The sequence below is a fragment of the Fistularia commersonii genome, chromosome 11 (genome assembly GCF_037954325.1).
Source record: "Fistularia commersonii isolate RoL2024-O1a breed Wild chromosome 11, RoL_Fcom_v1.0, whole genome shotgun sequence".
In the NCBI taxonomy this organism is placed as follows: Eukaryota; Metazoa; Chordata; class Actinopteri; order Syngnathiformes; family Fistulariidae; genus Fistularia; species Fistularia commersonii.
This window is the reverse complement of record NC_141294.1, coordinates 11,625,505-11,648,316: the sequence shown is the minus strand read 5'-3', so window position 1 is coordinate 11,648,316 and position 22,812 is coordinate 11,625,505. Positions and strand designations below refer to the sequence as shown.

The 22,812-nt window shown below is 42.4% G+C and overlaps 1 protein-coding gene across 1 annotated transcript in view; it reads left to right on the top strand.

The window, feature by feature from the left end:
• Positions 1–6,376: 6,376 nt before the first annotated feature.
• gask1a (golgi associated kinase 1A) overlaps positions 6,377–22,812 on the top strand; it is a 30,971-nt gene continuing 14,535 nt past the window's right edge. The window contains exons 1-3 of the mRNA XM_086154927.1: positions 6,377–6,551; positions 6,695–6,781; positions 21,548–22,690. Of these exons, the coding sequence (XP_086011053.1) occupies positions 6,779–6,781; positions 21,548–22,690 (1,146 nt within the window). The 5' untranslated portion in view covers positions 6,377–6,551; positions 6,695–6,778. The remainder of the gene's footprint in view (positions 6,552–6,694; positions 6,782–21,547; positions 22,691–22,812) is intronic.

The window sequence follows — 22,812 nt, the reverse complement described above, 5'->3', positions numbered from 1 at the left end:
CATCCAAGTTCAATGTGGGTGACCCTCTGCCTTGACCGGTAGGGGTAGGAAGAGAGAGCGAGCAAGGGAGAATGACAGAGACACAGAGAGCATGAGTATGTTAGAGTGAGAGGGGGTTATAAGGGTTGGGAGAGACAGGCACGAAAAATCTTCTAACACCAACAGTTACGTGGTAAACTGACGTGGTAAACTCATGATGTGCTGCCATAAGCTTATAGCAATAAAGTAATTCTGATTCTGATTCTGAATAACATGAATATTCATAAAAGAAATAATAGTGGGCACCTGGCAGGACCACTACAGCCCCTGGGAACCTGCGAAATGAGAAGATATGAGGTTACTATCAGACACTGAAAGGACACAAGTGGGGAAGGGATAGGAAGAGAGGGTGGAATGAAAGAAGTGAATCATGGGATAGTCTTCAGCAGAGTGAGCATGACTGGGACTTGTCTAGACAGAAAAATAACCTCTCAAAATACACCAAGTGTATGTTGTAGAGTATGATTGGTCCCCAATGGGGATTTGAATTTGAATGATTTGAATGGACAGAGCCACTGTGTGATCATCTGTTAGTTTACGGGCACTCAAACCGAGGCCTGTAGTTTGGCGAATTGGCAGTTGCTGTATTTTCATTCATGTAACCAGAAGCTGCGGCGTTTTGAAGAGATTGTGAAGCTGCAGCAGGTTCTAGTCTGTCCTTTCTCATGGATATATTTTCCATCAAAAAATTGCATCCCCGTTCTTACCATTGGTGGTGGTCACAGAGAAAATGGACCCTCAAAGAGCGGAGACAATTTTACCGTACCTTCCCCGAGGACTTGCTTTCCAGGTTTCAAACATGCCAAAGCACGGAGGCTCTTTCCTCTCAGCAGTTTCTGCTGAAAACCTATAAACCACCGTCTTTGCATCCTGCTTGTGTGTTTCCTTATCTGAGACTGCTGACTGTTTGTTTTTCAATAGCAATTCCAAAATTTGGACCCCAAGCCTACTCTGTGAAATATATTTAGAAGTTAAATAAATTATCAACTGTATATAGCATACATGAACTCTGGGACGTTATCATAAGAATAAATCCTAATTCTCATATGGACACACAAGCTTAAGTTTCTTCAACTTCAGTCCAGATAATGAGTATTCTTAGATGAATCTTCAATGAATCTTCTTATATCATAAAACAATTATTTTAACTATTGACAACCTGGTGTAATCAAATGAGTATATATATTTTTTTGGCAATAATGTTAGAAATAGACAATAGCATTATAGAGCATGCATTATACTAAGAAACTTGCTGATTGAAAGTGGTTAAAGTTATAGTTTATTTGTTTAATTTAATTTAATTTATTTTATTTTATTTTATTTTATTTTATTTTATTTTATTTTATTTTATTTTATTTTATTTTATTAGTGTTTGTTTTGGCTAAATGGCCAGCAAAACTAATTATGACAACAGTGCAAGCTATTTCATTGCTTACACCCACAGTTGCGTGTATCCTTTAGAAAAAACTTACTGAATGAACAATGATAAAACTTCACTTTCACAATTTGTAATTCAAGGATCCACATCTATTTCAATAGTATTCAAGATTTCACTTCATGTGTTTGTCAATCTTTTTTTTATTTATTTAAGATAATCTATTGTGGTTTAATGCCTCATCGGTCTAATATACTATACTCTGACATCTGTCCATTTATATCAATGATCTCTTTCGTCATTTCAATAAGTAAGCAATAGTTAGTCAAATGTTTTTGTTTATCTTATTGAAATATAATGTGATGCCAGGAATAAAGGTTGGAGGCCCAAGCATAAGAAATATAGTTTATATACAGTATAATTTCATATTTTACTGGAAAAAAAAATGTGAGGGACATCCATGAATATTAACAAATATTTTGGCAAAAACAAAAGAAAAAAAAAAATAAGTGAAAGGACATGTGTAAGTGAGATTATATCATTATCTGGCTTGCATTTGTACACATCACATTTAAATTTCTAAATTTGTTTGCAGACAGACGCACGCAATCCAGTCACATTTTATTAAATCGATCAAAGCCTCTGTGTGCGTGTGTGTCCTCTTAGTTTAGACCCTGTTTATATGTATCAAATGGTTACAAGTGAGTCCCCAGATTTGCAAAGCTGCGTTGACTGCCAACATATGAATCCTTACTGAAGTATTCCACATCCACCTCATATTCTCTATTAGAAACATACACTTTTTTAGTTCCTGGTCTGAAATGCAGACTGTTTATCACCGTTTATTATTTGGACCAATAGCGAATGGGCTGCTGGCACGCCCCCACGCCCCTAACACTTTATGTACTTTGGAGTTCCATGCATCTGTGCACATCTTTGCAGGATATAGAACAGGAAATATGAGTATAGCCTGAATGGTGGCGATAGTAGCTGGTACGGTTCCAGATGCTTATAATTTACGGTACTGTTGATGTGGAGGATAGATGCTCGGAAACAAAAGCTCAACTATGTTGCCGGGAAATAGCATCCTCTCCTCTGCTGTCTCAAACAAAAAGCCTGTGCCGTTATAAGAATGAAACACTGTTATGCAGACTTATTCAGTGTATATCCCTTTGAATGATTGCAAAAAACATTCCCGTTTGTGCTTTTCTCAGAAGAGTGGCGGGTCCACTCAGGGCATCTTTTATTCAGATGAAATGTCAGCAAGAGCCGTAGGAGTCATGTAGTCCGGTGGGTCACAGCGAACACAGCCAAGGTTAAAAGTCTTCTGAGTCGAATGAAGCTGCCAATTGTCCAAGGGGACAGAAAGCCTTGACATCGTGAATGAGGAGGAGGAGAGGCATCGGCAAGACCCAAAGGTCAGTGACCAAGTGAAAAAGGTCTCTGGAGACTTGTAACATCCCATTGTTTGTCCCACATGCCGCTATCTCTATCTTCTGACACACACACACACACACACACACACACACACACACACACACACACACACACACACACAGACACACACACACACACGTGCACACAAAGTCTTATTCTTTTTGTCTTTTAGAATATTTCAATCCCACACCAATATCGCCACCTTCAGGTCAGCACTAATCCACACATGACAATAGTACAAGGATAATAGTGTCAGAAAGAGGGTTACATGGTTTTCTCCCATCTCATTGGCCCTATCATAGGCTCATTATGTTTGTACATCAGCATAATTTCATTATTATTATTATTATTATTATTATTATTATTATCATTATTATTATTATTATTATTGTTATTATTGTTGTTCTGATTATTATTATTATTATTATTATTATTAAAGAAGGAATAAGAGTAGGACACAATGAAATCATTTATAAGAAAATTGTTCTTTCATTCATGAACAACAAAACATGAATGACAAAATGATGAAACAAAATCATTTTTCAAGTTCTTATTTCACACAAAAAGCATAGCTTGAAAAAAAGGAATTGCTGTCACAAAATATGTTGATAATAGGTTGATTATAACACACATGTTCTGTTTTTATTTCTTAATAATCACGTATATATTTTTAATACAAAATTTCAGGTTGGAAACTATGCTTGAGACAAAGGAATGATCTGGAATACATAAAAAGTCAGCAGTCATTCAAGTAAAGGTCGGTGACAGGGTCAAATCAAAGTTTGCCCGCGTATCAACACATCACATTGGAGGAAGTAAACTCAACCACAGGGGCACCGGTAAACACAGCTTATGCAGGGGTGGTGGTGGTGGAAGGGATGGGGTGTGTATCTGTGTCTGTGTGTGTGTGTGTGGGGGGGCATCAGAGTAAACATGTAAAACTAATCTGCTCTTCTCTAGATCTTCCCGTGGTATCTCACCTGTCATCGGAATAGGGAGAACTGGAGGACACCCATGTTAATGTGGGGAGAGCGTGTAAACTCCACACAGGAAGGCTCCCACTCCCATGGGGATTGAACCAGGGACCTTCTTTCTGTGAGACATGTCCACTAACCACTGCTTCACCCCTGCCTCCAGGCGTCCTGATTAAATGTCTTTAAATGTACAAAAAAAAAAAGGTTAATTTCCAAATGCGAGTTCCTATATTCAACCAGTCATCTATATATCTACATCCTTTCGAGTCTATTCTTGGTGTTTTGCAACCTGGAAGCCTAAATCTTGCAATTTGCAGTTTGCAGACCTGGTGAATTTTGACGAATTCCTAGATTTTTGAGGGGGATTTTTGTATGAGGAACCAGGAATAGTGGATTCTGCGAAGTCATTTCGAATCCACCTTTAGTTTTCAGTATCATTTAAAATTGAGCGACAGTTTGTTTGAGACGGCACAAAATTATCTATTTTCTGAACACTGTTTATTTCAAAGACTTGATATTTGCCTTCCTTCGTGAGGTTACAAGTTACAACAGACAGTTGAGTGGAGTGGTTGCTCTGTGAACAAAACGGTCATATAAGGATTGAACAAAATAAACAAACAAGTCCCCTATTGCACCATATCATCATAATTCAGACACAACTCTACCAGACAGACATCTGGTGAAGACAGTGTTGCTTCATGCTGTGCTCACCAACAAGAGAAAATCAAAGTTTAGAAATAATGATTGATTGAGGCAGGACTGCCTGAAAAGATTAATAAGTGTTCCAATTCAAGGCTGCATGCCAGTGCAAAATTCTGGGTGTGGTGAAAAACAAACATTACATAGCTTGAGAGAAGGCACAACCTTTTTTTTTTAACTTTTTAACAGGAAATGAGAAGAACAAATACGGCCCTCTCCAGGACCTCAGTTCCAGATAACAAAAACTCCTTTTCCAACTTATTATTTGAGAAACTGGAATGAAAAAGGATTATGGTGAACACAAGAGAGCACCCTAAACCTTCTGCTGTAAAAAACACAGTATGTCAGTAGGGCTGTTTTATTGGCCCTTTATAAAGTAATCCCTCATCTCCAGTGTCACACATATAAATTTGACATAACTTCCCCCAAAAATGATCCACTGAAGGTAGCCGGAGGTAGAGACAAGTAAATTATTATTTGTAGGGGAAAACTTTGACTGCCTCACCCATGTAATTACCCGATAATTGAGATACTGGATGGGAAGTGTCAAACACCGAGACTCAGAGCAAAGGATCCATCTTTAGAAAACTAAGCGATCATACGCACGTCATATTTGTGGCGCAGACGGGCAACTTTCTGCTCACTTTGCAAGATAATAACCGCCTTCGGGACATGCCTGACCCCAAACTGCAGCTGTTAAACATCCTATTTTTTTTTTTTTTTTTGTGCAAGACCTCTTCAAAGGGATCCCAGATATACTGTTTTTACTCATGGTACAGAACAAGATTTATGGACGTAGTGAGAGAGGATGTGAAGTTAGTTGGTGTGAGAGAGGAGGAGGATACAGAGAATAGGGTTAGATGGAGAAGGTTGATTCTTTGTGGCGACTCCTGGAGGGAAAAGCCGAAAGGAAAAGAAGAAGAAGACTCAGTGATGCAGAACTCAGTGATGCATTGCTGATCGCAGGTTCTTTATCTGGTAGCCACACACCCGCAAGAAATTTGGAGCCCCTTGGAGGTACCAGTGGAGGGATGAGCCATTTTTGCATCAAGTTCACACACACTTCCTCTGTGTTGTTTAAAGGGAAGCAGAGCAGGAATGGCCACCAGGCCAAAGAGACCAATTTTCAATTTGCACTTGTAAAAGTACATGGAAATCATTGGGTGTGGACCCATTGAACTATTTTAGATGAGAGAAGTCTGATGAAATGAACAAAAACACCAGAGCTACCAGATCTACCAGAGCACAAGACAACAGTTTCAGTTCAACATCCAGATAACGTCTTTGCTGTATATTTATTTTCTTTTTCTTCTGCAGGAGTACATCCCAATATCTCCTCTCCAAAATATCCACCCATTGTGACAGAATACGCACAAATGCAAATTGATGCACACCTACTATGCACAAACACACACACACAAACACAAAAAGATGGAAAGGAATGCAAAAATGTACATGATTAATAACTGCAGGGTAAGCTGCATCCATCTGAAGCCAGGACGTCTAAGTGGGAAGGTTGCAGCGGTGGTGCGTGTTTGTGTGTGTGTTTGTGTGTGTGTGTGTGCGTGTGTGTGTGTGTGTGTGTGTATGTATGGAGGGGGACCCCAGGCAAGAACCCACTGCTCCTCAAGGAGCACACAGTTGCCACCCTGCTTCAACAAAAGATGTTTAAAACAATACAGGAATAAAGGCCACAAACACTGACAAAAAAATAGTTTGTTTGAGTCCATAAATAGGTTCAGTATAGATGCTATTTATTAATTGGAATTATTCAAAGCCATCGGGTGTAATAAGAACTATTCAACAGTGAACAGTGTTTCCAAGCTCTTTGACATGCTCGGCCTGTTATTCCATGTGTTCTGGCAGCTGGGAGGGGAGGAGGGGGGCAAGTCTCAAATTTCAAATCGTTTTCTTTTTTTTTCTTTTTCTTTTTTTTTTGTGTGCTTTGAGAGCATTTCTCCCGGGTCGCCTTGCGTGGAGCGGCTCCGGGGAGGACGCGAAGACAATGGCGCTCCCATGACATTATCGTATGTATACGTTTCTCGTCATTTATTTATTTATTCTTATTTATTTATTTCTATAAGTGCAAATCAGTTTGTTTTTAAGGACCCCCCCCCCCCCCTTACACACACACACTCGAAGTCCATCGGATGTGTTTAACTTTACGCAGATGTGCGTTGACCTCCAGCTGGAGAGGATGCGTGCGCGATAGATGACACCGGGAGAGGAAGTTGCGGGAGCGGGGATGTGAACCATGGTAAGAACCGCTTTCCACGCGGGTTGTCGCCGGGATGATCGGGGCTCCGTGGACGGGTGGCTTCTTTGCGGGATACTTCGTCCATGTGCGTGTTTTTTTTTTTTTTACTTCCCTGCACAGTTGCGCGCACGCAGCATCCCGTTGGGGCTTCGATTATTGACAAGACAATCGTGGGCGTGTCTTGCATCTTAAGTGCGTGTGCATGCGAGTTCGTGCATATTTGATTAATAATGTGTTTTCCGACATAGATGGAAGGTAATTGTAGATATATATATATATATATATATATATATATGTTAAGAAAACTCAACATGTGCAATGATGGTTTACACCTGTTCCTCATGGCAAGAATGTCTCTGGTTCAATTCCATTATGGGTTTTTTTGCGTGAAGTTTGCATGTTTCCCTCGTTTCTGCGTGGTTTTCCTCTGGGGGTTCTCTGGTTTCCCCCCACAGCCCCCCAAAACAAGCAAGGGGTTCATTGGAAGACCCCAAATTGCCCACACGTGTGAATGAGTGAGTGAACGGTTGTATGTCTCTATATGTGGCCACTGCGATGGGCCAGACCCGAATGGGAAATTAATTAATAGGAAAAAACACATGTCTTTCTGACGACTTAAAGGCTCTGCAGTTATTTGGGTTATTATGTTATTATGGAATTATGTTATTATTAGTTATTATGGAAGGCAATCATCTCTGTGGTTCAATTAAAACACCTATGGCACCTATGGCAAGATGGTTGCCATAGGTGTCACATCTTTGGTTTTGCCTTGGCATGCGGCCGCGACCTTCTCGGCGGTTTGTGATTTTTCTCACCGTGTCAAGCGAAAGCCAGCGCGTGTCAGAGTCACGCACACGGATGGACAGTCTGCGTTGCAGAACAGATATGCGTTCAGTCTCTCACAGCGTGAAATAAACGTGTGGTGTCGTTACTATGGCACAGTGGAGGGGAAGTCATCTGCAACTTCAGGCTGTCGTTACAGTCAACAAACTACACACACTGCATTATTTACACTTACTATTTGTTTGTAGTATTCTTTTTTTAATATTTTACCATTTCACTTTGCACATAATTTATTGAAAGAGACTTGACTTTGCTCTCTTTTCTTTCTTTCTTTTGGTCATGCTGTTTCTTGCCCTGATGTGGGACGTTACTTCAATTTTGTTGTACTATTGTACTAAGTGTGACTGTGCAATGACAATAAAGCGACATTTTGAACATTTTACCTTAAAATTTACTACATCAGCTGAACATTTTAGCCCTTTTTACAGGACTGTCATGTTACAGCTCTCAATTATTGTTACTGTTGTCTTTTCTGAATATTTTATAAATAAGATTTATTTTATTGTCCAAAAATTACCCAAACTCTGTGCAAAACTGTATAAATGTAACAAGCGTGCATTTAAAGAATTCTATCTGGCTTTGTTTTTGAGGATGTTGCCATTGTGATGTAAATCAGGATAAAGGGGGGACAAAAAGTGCAAAATCAAAGCTTACAGGGTATTTCCTGAATATTTACATTGTGGGAATTGTTATGCAATAAAGTTACCAATCAGTCCGTTGTCTCACATTTGCTTTTGGGTCTTTTTTTAACGGGTGAACTTTCAAGATGGCGCCGCAGTCTCATGTTTCAAATTGGTTCCATGTGCAGCGCAGAGGTTCCCGTTTTTGAACTGCCACATGGAAATCCCTGAGAGCATTTCTTCTCTCCTCTTCTCTTCTCCAGATGTACTTTTTGTCCCCCTGTACGAATAATGTGTGTGGTGGAAATATAAATCGTGCGACTGAGCTTGTTTCGAGGACTGCTGATGCACTTTCAAGGTGTATGACATGTTAGTTCCACATGCGTAGACGGCTGGTGTATCTTCTGTCCGGTTTGAATTGCAATCTATTGTTGTACAGGGACACGGCCCATATCAGGAATCTGAATTAAACACTGCAGACAAAGTATCAACAAAGTATTTTAAACATCAGGGATTTTTTTTGGCCTGCGGCTGGCTCTGCATTCTTTCATGCTCCTCCGCTCCTTATCAATGTTTGAATATAAGCGCATGTGTGTTGCAGTACAATGAGTTACAGTCCCATTCAACAGACTGGAGTGATTAAGTATATATATCCCAAATGGTCAGGTTAGATAACATAAACAATTGAAAATGACGGGAAATGTCATTCGCTGGCTCAGCCCAGATCTCGGGCTTTAATGAACAGGTTTCCTTGAGACTAGCTTAATGCTCGTGACCACACACACCCACTCACATGCTCATTGTCGGTAAAAGGTAAACACTTGGTTATCTGCAAAGTGTTTTGGACACAATGCAACTTTATTAACTATGTTAGATAATAGATCAAAAACAAATAAGCAACATCTATGATCTCTGTGCGTGATCAGAAATGTAAACCTCTTACCGAATAAAACCTTCCACCAACAACAAGTAAAAGTAACTTTTGACAGTTTCATCATTTGTTTGTGCCTTTTGGGAAATTTCACCTGAACCTGCCAATTTCAAAGAGCCAAATTTCAAATTAAATTACTCTGGCATGTTCCACATTTGATATACACAGCTTAGTATGGATACATGTGTAATTGTACAGTAATTATCGTACAGGACAATTACGTGGTGCAGGAGGTAGAGCAATCATCTTTGGAACTGAACATACCTGGTTGAATGAATTATTATTACTGGCATTTTAACTAGTATCATCACTGGTAGCAAGAGCTCCAGTAGCGCATGACTTAGTTTGTTATTGGTATATTCACCTGAATGTGGACACAAGGTATTCGATTTCTATCTACATTGTCTGAATAAGACAAGCATTTGACGATAATGTGCAAAGCAAGGATGAGATATGGGAAATTGAGAAAAGTCTTCCTTGCTGTTCAAATGGAAGCCTAAGTTCTTGGCTTGTTTGTTTTTTTTTTTTTTTGGGGGGGGGGGGGGGGGGGGGGGGGGGGGGTTGCACCTCATTTGAAAGGATCTATGCTTAAAGAAGTGAGAACATGATGAGATAATTTGGCTGGCTTAATGAGTATCAAAATAAAACCAGTCTGCTCCATACATGGAAATATCAGGGCTTAAGGATTAGTTGCAACAGGTGTGTATTTCCCTTGTACGCAGGTATAACTGTCTACTTATGGTGAAGTGAGATTTTACTTATATGGCGCCAAATCACAATGCAGTTGTCCCATGACACTTTACACTCTTTAGAGCAGTGGTCCCCAAACTTTTTACCAACGCTCAACACTTGACAATTTTCACTGCGGCATGGGGGGGTTGGCCTCAGAGCGCTCTGGAAACTGTGGTCTCCATGAAGACTTTTTGTACCCCGTTGGGCGTTTTGCTACCATGCTGGTCCCCTTCTTCTCCACAGTGTGACTCACACGGACGTCGAAAGTGAACGGCGCCTCGTCCACGTTAGTGATGTGACTGGGCTGGATGTGTTTGTCAGAGACATTTTCAGGGTTGTTAAAACAACGATATTCTGTATAACGCACATAACCGTTCTTTTATATACAATTAATGCCCACACTTCCCCCTTTAATGTTCTTATGGTGTTCTCTACTACGTCCGCCCAACAACAATAACACACAGGGCGCACTGCACTATAGGGCGCGTCGCACATTTTGAAGAAAATCGAAGACTTTTATGTGCGCCTTATAGTCGTGAAAATACGGTAAATATCCCTTCAAAATAAGATTCAGATATGCCACTGTGTAAATACATCTACTGATGCACCTGGACACATCCTCAGTGATGTCCCTGGGATCATCGGGTGTCTCGGGTCTTTCAACATCATACACCCTCATCCAGGGGACCCAGCCAGGGCTGATCAGGCCCCGACTTGTGTCCAGTTGGCACGCTAGCTACCATGATTCCATGGCTCTCCTCTCTTGAGCCACAGCCATCTTGAGGCCCTCTCTGCCGCTTCGGTGGTATTGCGGATGGCTCTTCTCCTATGCTGCCCGACGATGCCCAGACAACCCAGAGCGCTGGCATAGGACCGGGCTGCAAATCCCCTGCAGCCCACTTCCACTGGAAGGCATTTTGCCCTCCATCCTGCTTGCTTGCACCCCCTGACCAGTCCTGTGTACTTGGAGAGCTTCCTCTCAAAAGCCTCTTCCAGGCGGTCTTCCCACGGGACGGTCAACTCCAACATTATCACTTGCTTGGTGGCCTCTGATACAAGGATAATGTCAGGACGGAGGGTGGTGCTTGCGATATGGCTAGGGAACTTAAGCTGTTTTCCAAGGTCCACCATCAGCTGCCAGTCTCTTGCAGATGTCAGGAAGCCTGCTGGTGTTCTTGTAGCTGTGGCTGCCTGCTCCCCAGCCCTGACAAAGCCAATGGAGTTCTTGGCAGGGCGGAACTGCTTTGCCCTAACCAACCCTGTGCTGAGTGCCTCAGCGATGGTCTTCAGGACTTGGTCATGCCTCCATCGGTAGCGCCCTTCTCCTAACGCTGCGGTGCAGCAGCTTAGGACGTGTTCTAAGGTTCCTCTCTTAGAACACAATGGGCAGGCAGGCTGGCGACTCCGCTAAGCCCCAAGTATGCAGGTTCGATGGACTGGGCAGCACATCATACACTGCCTGGACAAGAAATTTGATGCGATGGGGCTCAGCTTTCCAGATCTCCGTCCAGGTAACTTTCCTCTCAAGCGCATTTTCCCATCTTGTCCAGGCACCCTGCTGTCTCATGCCCACCGCCTTGCACGATCTTGATTCCTCCACAGCTGCTCTCACCTCCTCTTGGACCAGGCGCCTCCTCTCCTTCCCCCTGGTGTTCATTTGGGGGGTTGGGAAGGATCCTAGGCCAGCTCGGCCCCGTGTGACGACTCCCACCAGAGTCCTATGGCGCAGCCTAGCTTCAGCTGTTTCTACAGCCTCTTCTGCCTTCCACTTCCTGCCTGTCCTTACCTGGACTCCAGCATTAGCCACCTTCGGGTCGCTGGAATCCCTGTATAGCACCACCTCTCTGGCTTTTGCTACCTTGAACTCCTCCTCCAAGGACTTGAAGGGCAGCTGCAGCTTGTTGTTGCGCCCATAGAGAGCAATGCTGCTCAGGCTCTTTGGTAACCCCAGCCATCTCCGGAGGTGGCTACTGACTTTCCTCTCCAGGGTTTCTACTGTGGAGAGTGGGACGGCATAGATGAGGAGCGGCCACAGGATCCTTGGGAGGATGCCGTGCTGGTAGACCCAAGCCTTGAATTTTCCAGGTAGACCGGACTTGTCCACAGACTTCAACCAGACATCCAGCTCAGCGCAAGCTGTCTTTATGGAGGCTGTATCTTTGAGAGAGCTGTCAAACATCTTGCCCAGGCCCACAAATACATTTATAAAGAAAACGTTATTTTCATGAACATTTCAAACATTTCAGAATATGGAGTCAATGTCAAGAAACCTTACTAGCGCATTCGCATTTACTGATGTGGTGGCCCTCAGTAATGTCATCTCTCCTTCGTGTTCCTTTTTTATTTCAAAATACTCGCGGGACTTGTCTTTTAATCCCGGGTGCTTTGTCTCTAAGTGGCGAAGCAGTTTTGACGGCTTCATTACCTGGTTAGAGAGATGGTTGCCAAATATTATGCAGAGTTGATTTGGTATGTAGGAATCACCTACCGGGATAAAACCATATTTCAAGTAGGACTCCTGGTATTGTTTGTTAAAAACTGTCTTTTTCTCGATAGTAGGCTCTTCTCCTGTCTCCTCACTGGGTCTCTCCCCCTTCGCAAAGAAACTCTCCAAAGACGTCTGTTTCTTACTCATTTTGCTAGCTTTTGGGTTCAATTTTGGCGCAGATGTCACCGGGAGAATCATTTTTCTAAATAAATGGTTCTTCAAAATAAAAGACCGCCAGACTCAGATACTACATAAAGCAGAAATGATGAATTATTTCTTGTGCGCCCGATACCAATTGATCCACGGGCTGGTACCGGTCCGCAGCCCGGGGGTTGGGAACCACAGCTTTAGAGTGATTCACAGAAACCCAACATTCCCCAGTGCACAAGCGGTTGGCAGCAGTGGTGAGGAAAAACTCCCTTTTAAGAGCGCAATACGGGCGACCTTCTGCTGTCTTGACAGGATAAAAGTGAAAGAAGTGCATCAGGGGATATACCACAGCACAGCAGCACGACTAGTGGCTAGAGAAATTTCTCAAAAAGAAAGATTTTAAGCCTCCTTGCATCCTGGGAGTTTAGTGGCCATTTCGGGCTGAATAGTCAAGGAGAAGGATTTTGAATTCTACCCTGGATTATAAGCATTTCCGCATGTAAAAATTTCCAGTTGAACATTTAATCTTGCGTAGACATTTAATCCTGTCATTTTGCTGATGCTCTCTGACAAGTTGCTGATATATACAGAAATTTGGGGGGAGAATGAGGACAGTGGCTTTATCATTTCGCAAACTCCTTATTACCATTTACTTGTCTTTACACCGAAGGAAAAACATTGGCTGGAAAGGGTTGTCTGACAATCCAACTGAAAGGGATCACTTTTCCTTTGTGAAACACAATTTTTTAAGCAAATATTCCAAGAGACGTGAGACCAATTTATATAGAGGTCCTTTTTTCCGGTATGCAATTTTTGTGTATTAAATAAATGATCTTGAATGATAAATGCTCCGAGTAACCAAACGCGTTTCTTTTTTCTTTTTAATCTTTCATGTGGTGTCATCATCCGCAAAAATAAAACACATCTGAAAGTGGGCTGAAGAGGCGGTCGGGTCTCTGTACATCACTTTGGGTTTCATCGTTTGAATTTCTTTTATTCTCGAGTGTGTGTGTGTGTGTGTTTGTGTATGTGTGTGCCTGTGTGTGTTTGCAGGCATGTGTATGATTATGAGAGCGAGAGAATGTGTTTCATTATCTGCTCTCATGACACCATATTTAGGACACACAGACACACACACACACATCCAAACTCTGAGCCCTTCTTTGGATACGAAAAGAATTCCATATATGACGGATATCTAATGAAGTGCATTACACATTTATAACACATGTCAATTCCTATTATCTTTGACCTGTTTTTGGTTGAAATTATTCAGATCAGCGGTGGTGTGGGTCCACTTCTACCATTTATTACTATCACAACGCTCAGAAATTTTCTACCAAGGAAATAAAGTCAAAGTGAATGGAGAAATAACATTTTCTAAAGAACATGGAAAACTATCCATCCATCCATCCATCCATCCATCCATCCATCCATCCATCCATCCATCCATCCATCCATCCTTTATCCACCCATCCATCTTCCCCCACTTATCTGAGTTGGGTTGTGGGGCAGCAGCTGAAGCAGTAGTTATCCTCCCAGATGACCGAACTCCTCACCCTATTTCTAAGGGAGAGTCTGGCCACCCTACAGAGGAACCATAGGTGACCATAGGTGAGAGTGGGAATGTAGATCGACTGGTAAATTGAGAGCTTCCCATTTTGGCTCGGCTCCCTCTTGACCACGACAGACTGGTACAGAGTCCGCATCGCTGCAGACGCCGCACCGATCTGCCTGTCGATCTCCCGCTCCATCCTTCCTTCACTCATGAACAAGACCCTGAGATACTTGAATTCCCCCACTTGGGGTAGGACCTCTTCCCCAACCTGGAGTGGGCATTCCACCCGTTTCCAGTTGAGCACCATGGTCTCAGATTTGGAGGTGCTGGTCCTCATTCATGAACAGAATTGGTGACAAAGGGCAGCCTTGGCGAAGTCCAACTCTCACTGGAAATGGGTCCGACATACGACCGGCAATGTGGACCAAGCTCCGACACGATCATTCAGGGACCAATAGCGCGAATGATGGGGTTTGGTACCCCATATTCCCGGAGCACCGCCCACTGAATTTTCCACGGGACACAGTCGAATGCCTTCTCCAGGTCCACCAAACACATGTAGACTGGTTGGGCAAACTCCCATGCTCCCTCAAGGACCCTGCTGAGGGTATAGAGCTAGTCCACTGTTTAACGACCGGTACGAAAACCACACTCATCCTCCTGAATCCGAGGTTCAACGACCCAGTCGACCCTCTTCACCAGCACTGTTGAATAGACCATACCAGGGAGGCTGAGGAGTGTGATCCCCCTGTAGCTGGAGCACACCTTCTGATCCCCTTTTTTAAAAAGAGGGATCACCACCCTGATCTGCCAGTCCAATGGCGCTGTCCCCGACATCCACGCAATGTGGCAGAGGCGTGTCAGCCATGACAGCCTTACAGCATCTAGAGCAGCAGTCAGGAACCTATGGCTCGCAAGCCATATATGGCTCTTCCGGTGATGGCATATGGCTATCAGATAGCCAACTAGTTTATCCGCGTCAACCCTCATAATGGAATAGATGGCGAAAAGAAAAAAGAGACGATGATTACCGTGCACTCCAGGCTGCGTGGACAGAGGAATTTGCATTTGGATCTCGGTATGGCTTTTCTGGCTCTCCCAGTCAAAAAGCTTCCCGACCCCTGACTTAGAGCCTTGAGGAACTCAAGGTGGACCTCATCCACTCGCCGAGGCCCCGTTACTGAAGAGCTTTTTGACTCCTTTAGCAACTTCAGCCCCAGAAATAGATGTGTCTGCTCCAATGTCCCCCCGGTTCTGCTTCCTCATTGGAAGGCATTTCAACGGGGTTGACAAGGTCTCAGAAGTATTCCTGCCACTGATCTACAATGTCTCCAGTTGAGGTCAGCAGCACCCGGCTCCCACTGTACACAGTGTTGAGGGAACGCTGTTTCCCCCTCCTGAACTGCCGCATGGTTGACCAGAATCTCCTCGATGCCCACTGGAAGTCGTTCTCCACGGTCTCCCCAAACTCCTCCCTCGTTCGAGTTTTTGCCTCAGCAACCACCGAAACTGCACGCCGCTTGGCCTGCCGGTGCCTGTCAGCTGTCCCTGGAGCCCCACAGGCCAGAAAGACTTGATAGGACTCCTTCTTCAGTTTGATAGAAAAATTATCAAAATTAAATCAACTTTAAATCAGACTTCAACAACTCATATTTACACTTCACACTTTAATAAGAATAAGAACAACTTTATTTATCCTGAAGGAAATTGTTGTGCCAGAGTTTCAAGTAAAACATAACAATAATAGATAATAGTAGGAAGGAGGGAGAATAAGAAATACAAATAAAAATATAAAGTGTCAAAGTTGGTCTTAAAAAGTACAAATATTTGAATATCCCCTTCGGCTAAAGGGAGAGGAATTAAAAAGTCGGACACAATACACAATACGCAAATATTTGATATTATTTTTCTTTAGTGTGGCAACTGCCTTATGAAGACAAGTTTCAGCACTTAATGGCCGTGAAAGAGCAATTATGAGCAAGTTGAACTGTCAACGTTATTGTCCATAACTGATGTCTCATAAATAAAGTGTGAAGTCTTAATCTACATGTAATATCAGGGCTGGGATTCAGTTAAAGAAAATTACTTGATTATTAAGAGCTTGTCATTTATTGATCAAAATGTCACATTTTAAATTGCATTTCAATGTTTGATAGTAGAAAAAAGATATTTTTTTTATGAATGAATCAGTTTATGTGAGCTTAAACTTAAATATCTTGTTTGTTTCCCCATCAGTCGAGGACCCACACCAGTAGATGTGTGCAGAAAACAAACCTGTGCAGGTGCATTTTAACATTTTGCAGAAACGGGCAGCCAGCCAAGGGAACTTGGAACATGAGTGATTACTATTTTGTAACAAGCAAGGTGGCAACGTTCTGGACTATGAAGAGAAAAATCCATTTTGTTCCAACAAGCTTTGTAAAACTTTCCTTTATCAGACGATACCTCAGCAAAGGAAACAGTCAGCGGTTGATAAGATTAAGAGGTACTAACCAGACCCAGCCTTATTTATGCGGCGCCCTCGGTAAGATTTTTTAGGGCGATTTACATACACTTACAAAAGAAATCAAATAGTATTGTTTTTACCATTGTATTTAATTTGTAAGATAACATGTCATCCAATTGAATGCTTAAAAAAAATACAAACATGGGCTGGAGTGGGGAGCATATCTGATATTGTCATTTACAGAAATATGACTTTGGTTTTGCTATACATTTAAATCAATGTACAAAATTTCCAGTTTACGAGTTAATAGTAATCACAAGTTTTAATGTAAATATTGAAGATGATTTTTTTTTACAATTTTGTGGCTTCCCCTGGAGGCCACAACGCCCTTAGCATTTGCCCATAATGCCTAGTGAGCCAGCTGGTCTGGTAATGTATAATAACAAATATCTGGCTGCAAAGGAACATAAAAATGGTGAGCTCTATTTATGCAAACAATTCAAATCAACTTGCCTTTCTCCTTTTAAATACAATAGAATAGTCTTGGATTCAGCTCACATGCTCTAGTACCGGTCATTTGTATTGATAGCAGCATCAATACCTTGCTTCTGTTTTAGTACGTCCTTTCATCGATATTCATCGAAAATGGTTTTGGGCTTTTCACCACATTACGAATCTCCCTCCAGATGTCATTAGCAGCTCATGGCACTTTTCAGCACGTGCAGTCTTTTCCCGAGTCCCTAGGCTCTCTCAATTATGCAGGTACCCAAGAGGTGGGATCTACTGCAGCATTCCTCCACCACTTTTTTTTTCTGTTATAATTATCAATGCTAATATTGTATTTTGTCAGTTATGACTATGTAACTGTCAACACAACAGCAAAACGTTGTAAGTCGTTGTAAGTTTTGTAAGTCGCTTTGGATAAAAGCGTCTGCCAAATGACGGTAATGTAATGTGATGTAAAAACGTTATTATCAGTATGAGATTATTTGTGCCTGTCCATCCCAACCGTTGCACCGCACCCTGTTGTGTTCACAAACTATCACACTCTTTCAAACCCAATCATCGAGACATAAGGCCGCCCACATTGGGCTTGAATCTGCCCCTGGTTTCTGCCGTGTAAAAGACAGTTTTTCCTCACCACAGTTCCCAAGTGCTTGCTCACAGGGTAAAGTTGGGTTTGTGTAAATCATTTCAGTGAGTGGTGGTCCAGATCTGCTTTACGTGGAAAGTGTCATGAGACAACTGCGTTGTGATTCAGCGTTTTTTAGATAAAATCAGACCTGATTTGACTTGACAGTTGTAACATTGTAAAATACATGTTTGTGACTCATTGAAGTTAACAGTGCAAATGTGCGCAGGAAATCAAAACCTTCCTACACTCCCGACAGTCGAGTTTGGGGAGCAATAAAGCAAATGTGCATGTAGGTGCAAATAAATATCAAACAACCAGTCAGTCCATTTAGCCTTCGGCCAAATATAAATGCTTCGCACAGCAGTCACTTTCGCAGGCGATGACAAGCCAACTTTGATCACATTAGCAAACATTTGCTAAAGATTTCCCTAACTGCTTGGAAATCATTGTTACAGTAGCTGTTCCTTCGTTTCCCTTGACCAACACCACATAATGTGTGTGTTTTAGCACGTATACCTGCAATTAATTGCCCACCTGAGCCTCACGGTCCAGAAGAGACAGGTTTTTCTTCTAGTCATTCCTTCCCACCTCCTCCCTTTAGGCGATCTAGGCGGCTGCAGCACCTGTTGCATGTCTCGACCCAATGCCGCATACCTCCCCTGCAGCCTCCAGCTGATAGAGAAAAACAGAATGTCTTAAAATGACAAGGGAAAGAAAGAAGAAGAAGACGGGAGCTGTCAGAGTTCAGGCAGTCTAGTCATCTCAGCCTGTCAGAGCAGGCAAGGATACACACAAAACCCTCGCCCCAACATATACACACACACACACATGCTTTACTGGTATATATGGGTAATATCACCATAAATTCATACAGTTGTCTGACACTTTGCACATAGAGCAGGACCACCATTCATCAAAATGATTCACAGAAAGCCAGCATTCTCTCTCCCAGATCTGATTTCATTGTGGGCGGACGTCTGTCTCGACAGGTTGGGGCAGAAAGAGAGAGAGTGAGAGAGAAAGCCAGAGTAATAAGAAGGTTGGGATGGACAGACAATAATGATCTCTTACTAATAGTTACAGTGGTGCTGACCATTACATAGTAATAGCTGACATGATACAATACTAGCCTTAATATTTATAAGAAAACCCAATGGTAGACGCCTGGAGGGATGCAACTGTAGATCAAGTCACACCCCTGCAAAATGTAATAATCCAGAGACTCTGGTGTAGATATGCAGTTGTTGTCATGCATTGATGAGTGCAGACACAATAGGAAATGTGAGATTTGATGACAAAAGATCTGTGAAAACCTTTCACATTAGTGGCGAAATGAGAGTTGTAACTTGATCTAATTATATTTAAGACACAGATTTAACATAAGGATAATACAACACTGTGAATGTGCAATAAGAAAAAGCTCTGAACAGCAAGGAATAACACAGCAAATGGACTGCAGTTTGAGTAAAATCTATTTTTTCCCCTGCTATGCATTTCATCCGAAAGCCGTGCGGGTGGAATTGTGGGTAAGCCAAAATTGGACCAGTAGCCTGGGTGTGTTTTATCTCTAAATTCCACCGTGATAATACTAGTGTTTCACACACATTTCAGTTGTAGATGACAGCAATATTGCAGAAAATAACTGAAAAGGAGAATTTTGCCCGAGCACGTTTCCTTTTTCCCCGACACTATTAGTGTTCTGCACACATTTGCCTGCCATATGCCTGGAACAGAGAAATTGCACTTTAATGCAATTACTGCTTAATGCAACAGTTGGCTTTATTTATTATCAGTATTGATTGGACATATGATTATAATAAATACCTGTCTAATACCAACCTCCTGGCTGTCTGTGTATTTTCTATTGGCTCCATGTTTAACCTGCCATCTTGGGTCCATGCTGCTGAAAGGCAGAATAAAGAGATCCTTTCACGGGTGAATCTGGGAATGTTGTTAACGTCTCTGGGACGTGGAAGGGATCTCGAGGGGCTGAAACATTCCTTAACCCCTCGTTCACCTATGTGGAGGGAGTGTGTGTGTGTGTGTGTGTGTATGTGTGTGTGGGTGGGGTGGGGGGGAGTAGTCAGGTGGCAGGGCGGAGAGCCAGTAGTTATCTGGGTCATCCAACAGCTGTACTTACAGATGATTATTTGGAAAGTGTGTCTTTCAGAGCCGTATTTCAGTCAGGGCACGACTGCACCTTAAGCAGTGAAAAGAAGCTTCAGAATTTTATATGTGATAATTCTTCTTCTAGTATCGAATTTTATATTACATCTACTACTATCTTTGCTACACAAAGCAATCAGTCAGAATTGCCGCTACCCAATGTGGTGCCCGAGGTGAGATTTTACATGGCACCCCCCCTCAATCGGTAGCTTATATAAGCTTACAAAAGTAATCAAATAGCATTGTTTTTACCACTATCATTCATTTATAAGATAACATGTCACCCAATTTACATGCCTAACAAATTACAAATGAATACAAACAAATCTGAAATAAAATATGAATAACCTCACCCAATAAGAGGGTGAGTAATAGTAATAGTAACTAGAGATCTCGCCTATAAATTCGCTCCTCCCCAGTTAGCGGGTACTTATTGAGGAAATAGCTTTTATATATGCTACTTATAGTAAATGTGAATTTTTTTCCAATTCTGTGGCGCCCTCCGGAGGTCTCGCCGCCCTTAAAGTTCACCTATACAGCCTAATGGGCCAGCGGCTCCGTGATTAGTCCACCGGGACCATACAAAAGTGGAACATTTAATTTTTTATTATTTTCCATAGTTTTTCTACGGTTGGATTCTACTTACTTTGCTTAGTTTGTTAGCCCTTGCCTGCACAAACACAAAAGAATATTCAGTAGGCTTTAATTTAATGATATTATCTGGATGTAACATTCAAGGGACCACAATTTTGCTTTTTCTGTTCCCCAGTTGCTTGGCCCATTTAAAAGTTCCGGATTTCCATGAAAAGATACCCAAAAAGTAAAGAATCGGTCCCCCTTTAGGTATATCCATTGTGAATACCCTATTTGTTATTTTGTCACATTGAATTTATACCTCTTTAAAAAAAAAAAAAAATAGGAATAAGGAAATCACTTGTTGTTGCTTTGTGTCGTAAGACTCCCAACAAAATCATCCTTCTAATGCTAATCCTTGTCAAAAAAAAACAGACAACAAAAAAAGAGTGGTGTTGTGCTCTTGAGTACACCTGGGCTGCCATGATGGACCAACACTAACTTGAGAAATATTCTCTGAAATGTTGGCTGATCCACAGGCATGTGTGTTGGAGACAAACTGAACGGTGTGTTGACAAAACTGCATACATGCGATAAATCACAGCCAAAAGAATAAAATAAGTAGCTCTATATACAGCGATACACATCCCAATCCTTTTATGGTGTTCAGTGGAAAAAAAACACTGAGTGGGGACCGCAGTTTGTGTAAAATATAGTTTTCCTTTTTTGGCCATTGTACTTAAGAGGCGTAAACTCGGAATTATGGGCGAGCTGGATTTGATCCAGCTGGTTGTCTTTTTTTTTGTTTTTCTCTTTTAAGTATAGTGTTTGTTACACTTTTCCATTTTGGATGATAAGCACTCAGAAGCGTTGATATGGCAACGTGAAGAGAATAGTGAACTGATCAGTGAAACAATCATTTCCAAGCCATGAGAATCAGGCCTACGTTTGTTTTCCGGATTGCTGCAGCCATAAGATCTACACTGTGCAGTTTTGGTCTAAGAATTCTGTGGTATCCTTGTAATTTATAGCTCCACAAGATTGTAATCATGGTCTTCTCTGTCTTCCACTGACTCGTGATACTTTCTTTCCTCTTCTGTTTTTGTCTACCGATATTCTTTTAGGGCTGGCGGCTGTGGGCGAAACTCTGCTGTGGTCAAAAATGGTTGCTCCTCCTCTTCCCGTTCCTTCTCCTTTTCATCACTATTGCTGTAATGACAATCACCCTGCCTCTCCCGTCGCTGTCTTCCGACGGTGACCGGCGGTCATCCCGGGTGCTGAGCTCTGCCGAGGAGATGAGATCCTGGCCTGTGGTCATGGATCCCCCTTCGGGTGTCGTCTTCCGGTATCCCCTCACACTAACCCTCCCTCGCATCCAAAGTGGAATGATGAAAAAAAGTACTACGAAACTTTCAGCACCCCCTAAATATTCTCAGCACTCAACCAGCAATGCCAAAAATAGCCATTTAGAGAGAGATGAGCCAGTGTTTGGAAAAACTAAACACACCAGCAATGGCATTTCTTCAAGAAGAAAAGGTATATTGAGATCAATCCAGCATCAAACTAGTGAGCATCATCACCTCAAAGAGTTAACAGCCCCAAATACAAGGCAGAGAGTAAAGCAAAGTGATAATAACGTAGTAAGGCACACTACAGAGATACACACTCACCTTGGAAAGAACCAATACAAAGAAAAGCATATTCTCCATCCACCCGATGGGCTGATTAGTGGAAATAGAGATGCGGCTAGGCAGACACGCAAATGGGGAGACAGACGCACAAACGGCAATCCGGATGCAAATGCGCAAACACGTAATGACCGCACAAGTAAAAAGCTAGCCATGCATAAGCACACCCTGGACTCAAACAGACACGCCACGAAGGGGGCGCTTAAAAAATCAGACAAAATTAGTTGGGATCAACAGCCTGTGAAAATGCCCTCCAAAGACCACAGAATGCATCGCAACATCTCACAGCATCCAAAGAAGAACCCCGGGGTGTCGGACGCAGGAACGGCTTCGGTGACAGCTTGGACGAGTGCAAAGAAAGACAACGGCGGCTCGTGCCGGCACTTTAGAGAGGAAGACTTCCCGGACGGTGACCGCAGGATGATCAGAGTTAGTCCAAACCTGCAGCCCCCTTGGTTCAGCCAAAGCGACATCAAAAAGATGGAGCTGCTCGCTGGGGGTGAAGTGATCAGCAAGGCCAGGGTTCCTGCACATGGACAGGTGCTTCAGGTTGCACTGGACAGCAACGCAAGCAAACAGGTAAATGCTAAATGCTTTGTGTATTCAGCTTGTATCAGAATTCCATATAATTTTTTTGACACAATCTAATTGTGGAATTGGTCTTGGGCCATCATCATCAGTCATCATAGTCATCATCGAAA